General features: G+C 39.5%; 1 protein-coding gene across 1 annotated transcript in view; it reads right to left on the reverse strand.

Annotated features, from left to right (window-relative positions):
* Window positions 1-1928: 1928 nt before the first annotated feature.
* LOC128139588 (cytosolic phospholipase A2 epsilon-like) overlaps window positions 1929-12000 on the reverse strand; it is a 34515-nt gene continuing 24443 nt past the window's right edge. Inside the window, exons 13-21 of the mRNA XM_052782185.1 lie at window positions 10070-10206; window positions 8618-8840; window positions 7575-7689; window positions 6649-6786; window positions 6265-6372; window positions 5258-5449; window positions 4618-4787; window positions 3428-3614; window positions 1929-2562 (exon numbers count right to left, since the gene is read on the reverse strand). Of these exons, the coding sequence (XP_052638145.1) occupies window positions 2354-2562; window positions 3428-3614; window positions 4618-4787; window positions 5258-5449; window positions 6265-6372; window positions 6649-6786; window positions 7575-7689; window positions 8618-8840; window positions 10070-10206 (1479 nt within the window). The 3' untranslated portion in view covers window positions 1929-2353. The remainder of the gene's footprint in view (window positions 2563-3427; window positions 3615-4617; window positions 4788-5257; window positions 5450-6264; window positions 6373-6648; window positions 6787-7574; window positions 7690-8617; window positions 8841-10069; window positions 10207-12000) is intronic.

Genomic DNA, 12000 nt, shown 5'->3' on the forward strand with positions numbered 1-12000 from the left:
AAGTAAAAAAAATGAGAGATTTTTTTTAAAAAACCTCACCCTTGCTATTATGAAATTTAACAGAGAAATCAAATTCAAAATAATCTCATTTCACTTTGCAATGAATTGAGAACTGATTGATAAAGGTAACTTCACAGACATGATATAATTTGAATTTCCTAAAACATTTGGCATTTTAAGACACTCTAACTTAAGAACTAGATGCAACAAGTGTCACGCAAACTTTAAACACATTAAGGATGGATAACTAACAGATCACAAAAAGCATTAGTCCAAGGAAGGTAACCCCAAAGGAAAATATTCCTAGAGAGATGGCAAACAGCTCAGTTATAAGCCTATTGCATGGTTTTATCAATGATCTGGAAATTAAAAAAAAAAAAAAAAAAAAAATCACTATTGGTGCCCTGATTCAAAAAGAGGATATTGAAACATTGGGGAAGCTGAAAGAAAGAGCTGCAGAATGATCCTGAGAGTGGGAGGAACTCCCTCAGAGAGGGAAAGGCAGGTTTTGTATCAGCCAGCAGGACACAATGCAGAGATACCCCAAGGCTGACTTGGGATGCAGCACACCTATGTCAGTACAGTAATTAGTCATGGTTGGAAGATGGACTAATTAACCCTGATGAAAAGCAGGGTTAATCAGGCTCAGGCTGTGTCATGCACCTATCTGGCTTTTTTTCCATGCTGTTGTTAAGTAAGTTTCCCCTGTAAAACAGACTGAAACCTCTTCCATCCTGCTCTGTTTCATTTCCAGCAAAAAGATCTTAGAAACCATGGGAGTAAAACCAAAGATATCTCTGGAAAAGACCCAGAGGGATCCCATGAGCTGATATTCTAGTGTTCTGGAGTTAAACCACAGTTACAGCTGCCACACACGTGGAGGGCTAATAATCTAGGTTTAAACATGCAACATGAAAACAGAGTTACACCGTGTCCTTTCAGGTGTTTCAGGTGCACAAACACAATGAACGTGCTCGTAGGTGAAAAACATAGCCCATTCCTCCTCTTCCACCACCCAAAATTGCTCTAAGATGCACCACCAGCTGTTTTTTCCATAGGAGTGAATCTTTTTCTCCTATCCATTTCCTAGAACTTTGTTCCATACAAGCAAATTTGCCACTTCTGAGCATAATCAAGACTCTCCTGATCTCAACACCAATTCTACCCTGGTGACTCAGTCTGAAGTTCATTGCAACAGTAGGAGCCTTTTATTATCAAAAGGAAGATAATCCCAAGCATTTTCTGAGCTGCTGTGACCAGTCTCTTCATCTGTCACAGCTCCACAGTGCAAGGCTGCTATTGTGAAAGACTGAGCTTGTGATGTGTCTGTTGCAGAGCTGCGAGAAGAGAGCCTTTGGCAGCTACCTTCCCACAGAAGACCTCTAGGATTTTTGATGATGAGGAACCACCCTCTCAGGACAATCCCTGCAAAAGACCATTTGCAGGAAAGTGTCGAACAGTTGCAAAAAAACATGTCTGGAAGGGATCTCAGAAGGCTCTCTTGCACTGCCCTATCCTATGCAAACAGTGAGCAGCGACTTCCCATCTTATGAAACACTGGGAGAAATTGCAAGGCCATCTTTCAGGAACAGTCAAGGCAGGTGAAGATGAGTGAGACAGGACAGTCAGCAGCAACTCCAAGAGAAAATGAAAGGAAAGTTGGGCAACATGACTACTACTTAGGCCGAATATAGGTGGTTCTGTGAATTAGCAGCTCAGAGGACTCGTTTGACCACCTGAAACAAAGATGACCTGATTCAGGGGTATTTTTTATTGATGGTGAAAACTGTATAGATTTTTACAACACTGATAGTAACTTAAGAAACTTATTTTCAAAGATTAGTGAAGAAAGCCAGTTAAATAAAAACCTCATAGTGGACAGAAAATCAAATCAGAGATGACAACCTTTAATAATCAAGCTAAGCAAGACCAACAAAACGGATTAGCTATTTACCAGAGAAATTCCAGTTCAAGGGATTGCTGTTCTGCCAGACAGAAAAAAACCATACAAATACTGCTTTGATTCACATTTTAATGTGCTACATATTTCATTATTATCTTACACAACACCATATTAATTTATACGGAATATATATATATCAATTGGTAAAGTAACAAGGTAACAAAACTAAACACAAATTTGCTGCTTTGAAGTTTGTTTTGGATTAAATCTCTGATAAATTCCAATCTGTTCATCTGAACAGTTATGTAAATGGGATGGAGTCCAGCATGTCCTCAGGATGATGGGATTTCTACTGCAAGTATCACTGGCAAGCATCAAACATCTTGATCTCACCACATAATAGACAACCCAAGAAATATCACGTGGAAGGCTGAAGATAGTGAGCGGTGGCTAATAATTCCGTTGCTTCCTCCGTGCTACTGCCAAGCGCAAGGCCTGAATAATCAACTTCTCGTTATTCAGGACATTGTAATCAGTCAGTTTCACCAGTTTGTCAAAATTCTCTTCACTGAAACACACCTCCCTTGTCGTAAATGGGGAGAGGATGCTGGAGACATCAACTTTGCCTTCAGCCATCTCTTCAGGACTCCTTCCCACACCTGAGGGACAAACCGCAAGGAGATGCACCAATAAGGTTTTACTGCAGTATGTGTCTCATATCAGTCATTTAAATAATTACATGTAGAAAAGGGAGATTTGGAGGGAAAGATATGATTTGCCAGAGGGACGTAAAAGTAGTCTAGCAGCATTGTATACTTCAGCCTCCGGATCAAGCCTCTGTCCAAAAAATTATGTAAACCCAAACAGCCGGAAATGAGAACAACATTGATTATCAGCAGCAGCGCTTGGAGACCACTCCTTGAACAACATAAAGTCTTTGTTACCCAAACTAGAAAAGTGCAAGCAAAAGGAAAACAAGATACTCTTGTACTGGATGAAATAACAACCCTCTCACTGGAAGTTTAGGAGAAATGATGGCACTCAGAGGACATAGTTCATATTAAAAACAAAGATCTCTGTCCACTTAGTCCTCAGTCTGGGAGATTACTTTTAAATATGTGAACAAAACCCAGATGAATGGGCTACCACCAAAATCTCCAGAAGGTTTTCCCTCCATCTTTGTTTGCAAGCAGCAGCACACAGCAAGTCCACATCTGTAGAATAAAACAGATTGTGATGAGGACCTACCACCTATGCTGTATGTATTTGGGGAGTTTTACCTTCATACTATCTCTAGTAAGTCCTACAGATGAATTGCCTATTTTGATCTCAGATGTATTAGGAAAGCTTCTGGAGTTCTCATAGTTCAGATGTACTGACACAGACCAGTTATTTTTGTCAGTGATGAGACTGATAATGCCAGCATTGGAAAGAAAGTCAGAGATGACAGTGAGACATTAGATATGGAGAGGACACGCTAGGCAAGTGACTTTTTATTAAAATTGCTAGCCACAGATGACTCACCAGGAGCTTTATATTTCTTGAAGGTGTCATTTACTAGGGGGAAAAAAAGCACTGTTGGAGCTTGTGGACTGTCAGCATCTTCAAACACATAGCATTCCTTCAAGTTTTCCCTGTCTTCCTCACTTATCTCAATTTTGGGAAATGGAATTCCTTGCCCCGAGATGTACTTTGCAATCTGATCCAGAGGCTGGATGAATGAATAAAATAAATAAAATTAATACAAAGAATCAAAATTCAAAAAAGATCCAGAGACCTGGATTTTTTAAACTCCAGCAGCTAACATGAATATTCTAAGGCTTGAATCTTCCTGCAAGAAGATGTTAAGTTTCAGACGGAAACAGCCATAACCACACCAGACATTGCAGCTTATTTTATTTTCTGCATTGCTTTAGGCAAAACAATAAAACAGTCACTTTCTTTGAGCTTGAAAATGGAGCCAAAAGCCGCAGGACTGATTTTTTAATTCCAATGAAACAGGTTCAGAAGGGGAAGGCAAAGAAACTGCAAGAATGGAGAAGGACCACATCAGTCCAGATTATTCTGTGTCATTGCCTTGACTTCTTCATTAGTTATCGCTTTCCCAATCTTTCTGTCCTCTGTGTATTGCTTGATAATGACTCCCTATTAACAAATACATTTATCAACATACCTTATGACCTCATGAAAAAAAACTTTAACAGCTATATTTACTACATGCCAATGTTTACTTTTATATTATTCTCACTATACATGCAACACTAATTATATTTTCGTTATTAATCAAGTCCAGCATCAGCCAGTACATTTCCCTAAGACTGATATGAGATAAACACCCCAGAAACACATAGGGTTTACCATTTAATCTGTTAAAATATTGCCAGGACATTCCATTGCCTCTGTAACTTGCTCAGTTCAAAGGAAAACAAAACCAGCATCAGAGCTCCAGAATGGTCCTCAGTCAGCTCCTCAAAAACTCTTTGATCCACTGCAGTGAAGACCTTGATGATTTTAAAATGCCTCTATCCATCACTGTCTTCTAATATCCTTCTTAGTTACTGAGAAGTAAACCACCTAATAATCTAAATAATAAATCAGATAATAATCATCTAATTCCCATTCCAGTACTGGAAAGTTAGTTGGTTTAACTGACAAGTGCTAGAGACCAAAAGACCGTGAAGGAAAAAGATCTCAGATACCATGGCTTTCCTTACCAGTGTCTGGGACCCTCCACTGTAATTCAAATGCAAGATGACATCCACCTCCCTCTTCGATCTCAAAAGTGGTGGGTAGCTGGTATTGATGAAAAAACCAGTATCAACCAGGGAGAGCTCATCATTTGCTGTTTCCATCAGTTTATTTGGAAGGGAGTCTATCACTGTGTCTGAAACACAAACATTTCTCATTCCAACAAATAAAAAATGAGATTGACTGCTCCTCTGCAGAAAGTTAAAGAGGGAAGAATGGAGAATTTTCCCTGCCTTCCTTTGACTCACTAGGAGCACTGATTTACAGGAGTAAGTGACACACTACAGCTTTTTCCTTCCTTCCCTGACAACTCAAGCAGCTTTGGCCCTAAGGAGAAGATCCCTCCTGCCTCCTCAGGCTGAGCTCACCTTGTTCACTGGAACACAATCACCAGACAATCAAATTCAGTTTCACACCCCCCACCCCCCCCACCCCCCAAAAATGAAATGCTGTTCAAATCTGGCTTCCATGTCTTCCATTTGTGGAAGGAAGAAGTGGAATTTCAGAAGTCAGTCTTGTCTCTTCCTCCTTGTTGGACATCCTAAATGAATTCCCAAACCTAAACCTCCTCAAAACGTTACTGAAAAACATGCAGTGTTACTGTGCCTTTCCAAGTAGAAAATTCTTCACTCTCCAGGTACTTGCTATGCATCTGGAAGCCTCTGATAAAATTGGGGTACTGTGCAATGGTTGGGCGTCCTGTTAAGACATCTCGCAGAGCACAGGAGAGGGCACTTGAGGGAGTGAATAGACATGTGTCTACCTCATAGGGATTCATGGACAGAAAGGGTTCTTCCTCTGCAAGAAGGCAAGAAGTTCTGAGTTTAGGACGGTTTTCTGAAATGATCAATATTTTTAAAAAATGGAGTAACTAATAACCACAGTTGTCACCATCCCCCAGCCCAAAGGTAAATCAAACATAGTTATAAGCCCTTAAAGTCTATGCTACCAAATAAAACTCAGCATTAGACAGTGAATTAAATGACAGCTATCTGCGGTCATCAAGCTGCCAGGCAGTAAGCACCACCTCCCACTCTAGGCTTCCTCGAATGATGCCCAATTCTACTGCAGCGTGTGGTGGAGGGAAGAGCCGGGTCCCAAAACATACAGGAGGGCAACACCAGCCTTTGAACGGGACACCTTCAGAATGCATGTGAACATCACCTTGCTGCAAACATTAGCTAAGTTAGGAGGCCAGTCACTCCAGGTTCCCTGTGCAATTAACAGCAAGAGCAAGCTTTCTCCACAGACAGTTTAGTGGAGAAAACAGCCCTCTGCAAGAGCTGTTGTCCCTACTGATGGTATTAGTGGCGAAGGAGGACCATATCCTAACTTAACAATCTTAAGATGTGTTCTAAATACAACATGATTTTTACGTCTGCTGGAGACTGGTTTTGTGCCTTTAGAAAAAGGCACAGCTTTGCCAAAGCTTTGCCAAAGAAGCATGGTTTAGTTCTTCTAAATCAAGCAGAAAAATTTCTTAACTGACATCTCCGCTTTGCTTTCCTTATCTCTTTCTGTCTGACTTCAGCAGCACCTCTTTAGGCATTAGACCCCTGCACAGAATATAAACAATATATACTGGTGGTAAAAAAAACACAAAAACATCTCACCAATATCTTTTACTCTGTCTCTGGTCCATCTACACCAGAAGTCCTCTGAATCAGTAGCCAAATTCCAGACATACATCACATCTATGGAAAATATACTACTCCACATGCCTGTAAAGTGAAAGAGAGAATAGAAACTGATTGATGGAGTAGTCTTGGAAGAATTTTAATTGATACATACCTTCAGTCCTTCCCCTTGGATACTTCCTTTCTGTCTGGATAGATATCTTCATGGGCTTACTTCCCAAGTATGTCCTTGCTAATGCAAACTCACACCTGCTCAACCTGTTTGCTGGTGTCTTCCCAGTGCTGTACACTACAGACCACATACTCACTCGTGCCAGCTGCCTCTCAAGTAGGCCACCTTTCCCTCTAGGCAATAGTCACCTTGCATATAGCAGATCCGAGTCTCTGAAAGCCTCTTCACCATCCTTCCCATAAAGAATTCACTTCCAAAATGTTCTGCGCGAATAGATGCTCCGTATTTCAGGAGACTGACTTCATAAGGAGTGAACTCCAGCCACTCTACGGCAACAGCAGGCAGATCATGAAAAGGCAATATGTTAACTATTGCTAAACAGAAGACTACTAGAGAGCAGGAAAAAATCATGAGAAAGACACTGTCTAGTTTGTAATATGCCGTTCACCAGCTATAGCTGTATCTATATTGCCTGCAGTACTAATGCCATAAGGTCCTTTTACATCAAGGGAGGGCGGTCCCAGGCTGTGATACAGCAATCTCCAGCAGAAAAGCCCTGGTCTGAATAAAACCATAAGCATTCCCTGCAGTTAATCTTACCCAAAAGTATGCATTGCTCATGTATAACTTGTTCCCTGTAGGGCACCAGTGACAGAAAGCTTAGCATTCACTTGGTGTTATGTACTCAGCTGCTCACATTAAACAAATACTGTGGAAATTAATAGTAGAGGAAATAGTGATTTTCCTGCCACTGGACCCAAAATTTCAAAGTTTTCCCTTTAATTGTTCAAAATAAGACCATGTGGAACCATCATAAGAATTAGTTTCATTACAAGGTTTTTGTGACCAGGATAAATTGTGAGTTAGGCATCTTCGGTGGTATAACTATATTTTTGCTTCTGGCAATGTAGAGAACTCAAATTCTAAAGACTAGACAAGTTTGGATTTTTTATTTTTAAGTGTTAGTCACTATTATCCGAAATTTTAAAAGGGTTTTTTTTTCCAATTAGAATGAAAGGACTATTGTATTATTAAAGCTGATTACATGCATTTAGTCTTAGTTTGGATTACTTAAACTATAAAGGTGTTAAGAAATCTAAATCATAACCATTACCTCTGAACGCCTGAGCACTATAGTTGGACTTGAGGTTGATGGCCACATAGATGGGCAATGGGTTCTGACCGTTATCCACTGCCTGCCGTTGGTCTGAGAGTCTATGCTCGTCTTTCTGGTTTTGATTAAAAATGGTTAATGGAATGAGGTGAAAACCAACTTGCACTTGAAATAATATAATGTGAATTATCAGCTTTCTCCAGGTTCTCCTTCCCATTCTCAGCTCACTGGGTTGTTCAGAAATATCTGCCATGGGATATTCCAAACTTGGCAAGTATCCCATAAGAAGCACCTACGCCCTATGTGGGTTCTCAGATTTGAGATAAGCAGAGAGGTTAACGGTAGATTCAGCAAGGAAAAAAAAAACATTCCTGGGAAGAAATATGTGGCTAAGTGAAAGGTAAGGTACTTTCCTTGGCTGGATCTCAGCAAACAGAGTTGATCATATTTTAAGATATTTTGCAAGTATATTCATATGCAAGAACATATTCTATTGCACATGACAGTTTAAAACTTCCTTGTATAAACATAAACCAGAAGAAAACTACTTAAGTTATACTCTTTTTAAAGTACCAAAATTTCTATCACTCTTTCGTAAAAGTTAATAACATATTTAGAGAATGGTCTTTCCTGCTATTTGAATCATCTCCATATGCAGTATATAGCTAAGTCACTTTATAAATGCATATCTTCATTTATGCTGGTGAAGTAAATTATTTCAAATTTTTAAGTGCCCTCTTCTTGTCAGAATATCAAATGTCCAAAGTGATTAGTTCACATTTCAAAATAGTTCTTTCTCAGAATTTTACTGTCTTTCAGAAGAAAGAACACCTTTGACTGCAATGCCATGACTCCTTCAGTTCAAGGTCAACCTCACTTTAAAGAAAGAGTAGTGTTTTAATAATGGATCTGAATATACAGAATTTAATCAACCACTAAACTAATTATTTGCACTAGTAGTACTGAATGGCATCCCAGGATTTATTTTCTTCTCCTTTATAGCTATGGAAGTTCATCAGGTTTCTGGAAAAAAGGAGTAATACCTTATCATGTAGCATGGATTCAATGACAAGCCCCCAAAGGTCTATGAAAGAAGTGTTACGTCCTTCTTTAATTCTCTCCATCAGGTCATTATAATAGTACTTCAGACAATCCAAAGAAAAACAGCAGATCTTGGATTTGGTTACTTGCTTGCGAGCTTCCTTGATTGCATCCTCCAGATATTTTTCTGACCAATTAGCATCTTCATACAAGTTTGCCATTGTCCTGAAGAAACATTAGAAGAAAATAATGAAAGAGGAGTAATGCTGCGGTTTGGCTTCAGAGAACTTTTGTGCAACCTGTTTGCCTGTTTCTTAATTTTTATAGGGCTCACAACTAAAAATTAAACACACCTAAAATACTCTCATTTCAAGAGCAAACAAAACCTCCAAGCTTTCCTGGATTTGATGATAAAAGTTTATGTGGGCTCAAAAATGATCTGAGAAATTCAAGGGAGAAAAAAACCCAAAAAACCCAAGGCTATTAAATACAAAGACTCCACCAGTCCTCAGAAACTCAGTTTCTTGGAAGGTGGGGAGTATTCTATGGAGCAGTCACTACTAGTTTGCTCTTGTCCTACATTTGTTCCCAAGTTATCTGCTAACGCCTCCTGCCAGCAAGAGACCTGGGCAGTTCTTGGGTCTTGGGCATGTCCTGGTACAGCCATTCTTAATCATCTCCTTGAAATCATAACACAGACAGGTACACTCAGATCTCCACATACATACAGAAAAGTTCAAATTTTGGCAAACACTTAGACAAACCTGCCATTAATGTTTGGGCTTATATAATGGACTGACACACAATTCAGTGCAAAAAACCTCTCCACTTCCAACCAACTGTAGAGGAGTGGAGCTACCTAGAACCCACTTGATTAAATACTTAAGTTATTTTAAGTATGACATCATCTGTTGTATGCCCACTGGGAGAAGAGAGCACTTTATAATGAGCAACCATAGCTGCAGTCTCTCCGAGGTCAGTAACTTGGTGTCATTTGTTGGACTGTATGCGACAATATTAATTCCACTAGCCCCAAATACATCTTTTACCAGAGGGAGATGCACTCTAAATCCAAAATGGAAGTGAGAATAACCAGCAAATGGCAGGCATAAATTCTTCTTCCCATCTTTCTTCAATTTCCAGTCTAAAGACAAATTCGTTGCATTCAGTCTAAGGTATAATTGATAAAATATGAAAAGGGAATAGAGCATTTACATGAAAATATCAGGCATAGACTGTGTCCGTGTGGTGACAAAAGCAGCTGATGAATGTGACAATTGATCTCTTACTCAGTATGTTTTGTTTCTTTGCTCTAGGTGGACACAGAGGAGATTGTGGGGAAAATGGAAATATTTTTGCTTTACTAAGTGCCATATAAACTGATGGTGCTGTACAAATAGTCAACAAGATTGAGCAGAGAGTACAAACATAAACCCTGTCTGGGTCATTCTCACCATGTGGTACCCGATAAACCACCGATGTAGGAAATGCAGTCTAACAGATTGAGTTTCTGGAGACCGAGCAGGCTGCCATACATCGCTGTCAGTGATCTCGTCCCTCCCCCAGTTGTTGTGATGGCCACCACCGGCACCTGTTCAACACAGCAAGGCAGAAGGAGAGAAAGCCATGCACGTATTAGAGGCAAGCACTCCTCCTTACTGCAGAAATCAGATAACAGGTTACAGGCACTGACATGAGCAGTGACATTACTTTGCACAAAAAGTATGTGATTGTTGCAAAAGGCTGCTATTGCCACCACCTGACTGATGGGAGAAGGAAGGCTTATGTCCTACCCAACTCAGATTGGGGGCAGGGGGAAGACTGTTTACTTAATATATAATTGGAATCAACCTCATCACCCTGGAATTCTTCTCAAAGTGTATTATTAGAAGCCGTCATAGAAAATACAGGATTTACCATGCCGGAGCAGATTAGGGATCTGTGATTCTGCCTCTAACAATGACCGGTGTCTCAGAAGAACACACAGCACCCTGTAATCAGCCAGACCGCACAATAGCCAAAGCCTTCTGGCCTCAGGCCACTAATTACTTTATGTCCTGAAGCACAATCATCGATAGGGCTTCCCCCCCTCCAAGGTCCAAGTGTAATTCAAGAGACAGACTATTCTTCTCTTAATCTTTTCCTGATCTAGTACACCCTTTGCTTCCGTTAGCATCTTGGGTTGTGTGGATGCTTACATGCCCTATGGAAAATGTCTATTCATACCTTTCAAGTACTAGCTTCTAATTTCATCAAGTGATTTGCTGTTCTAAAGTCAATGAAGACAGTTTGAAGAAAATATTTCTCCCATTCTATGAAATAAAAAAAAAAAACTTCACACCTCCCCCCAAAAAAACCACCCAAAAACCCAGAAGAGGTGTTCTTCCTACCCTAAACTCAATAAGAACTTAAAATCTGGGAAATTTTATAAAATAATAATGAGGAAAAATCTGATCATCTAACTAAAATTAGAATAATTTCAAAAAGTTATATTTTGGTTTTTACATTTTCTAACCTTTTCCATTATGAATTAAAATTCTAATGATTTTTTTTTTTTTCAGTTCAAATGTAAGTCAGTTAACAAGGTATAGGGGATTTTTTCCACAATTTTGAAGTTAAATACATGAATAACAGAGCCAGAGTAATTACACCTTTTCAAAAAACAGCTTTGGTCTTACCATTTTGGTCATACCACCTGAACCATTTTTCCATGTGTCAGGAAACTCTTAGACAGCTATGTAAAAATGTTCTTTCCAGCTTTCTTGAAAACTTTATTTCCTATATTATTCTCTGCTCTGAAATCCAAAATATGATTTTTTTTTAACTCTGTATCCTGTCCACAGCACTATTTCCTTCAATTGTAAGCTAAAGATTCTTGTTGTTGGTATGTTTGTACTTTTCTGATTTTCAACAACCCAGTTAGGCATAAGCAGTTACAAAACTTATGACTGAATTGTGGAGGCAGGAGCAGCAGCTACAGTGATAAAGCTACACTTCAGTCAGCTATTTAATCTATACAACTCAACGATACTGTAAGATTCACTCTTCCAGCTTGATGGTTTTATTCTAGTAGTCAGTTTTCCCAACAATACACCTTTTCTGCTGCAGAAACCACCCAAAGCATTTTTATTCAGATATCTGTGTGAAAATTTTGCTTTCTGTCCTCAAAATCCTTTACAAATGCTACGACCACCACCTTGCCTCTGTTACCGAGCTAAGGCACACTATTTCCCAGGCAGCATCCCCCAGCTGTTCCATGTCTGCCCACTATAAATTTTCCTCCTCAGACCCATGAGCAATATCAAGAATAAACAGGAATGGGTTGAATTGAGGAGCTGTTGAGAAGTTTTGGGGGCTGTAAGGGCGTTATCCTGCTTTCCCCGCT

This window comes from Harpia harpyja, chromosome 3 (assembly GCF_026419915.1).
Source record: "Harpia harpyja isolate bHarHar1 chromosome 3, bHarHar1 primary haplotype, whole genome shotgun sequence".
NCBI classification, from domain to species: Eukaryota; Metazoa; Chordata; class Aves; order Accipitriformes; family Accipitridae; genus Harpia; species Harpia harpyja.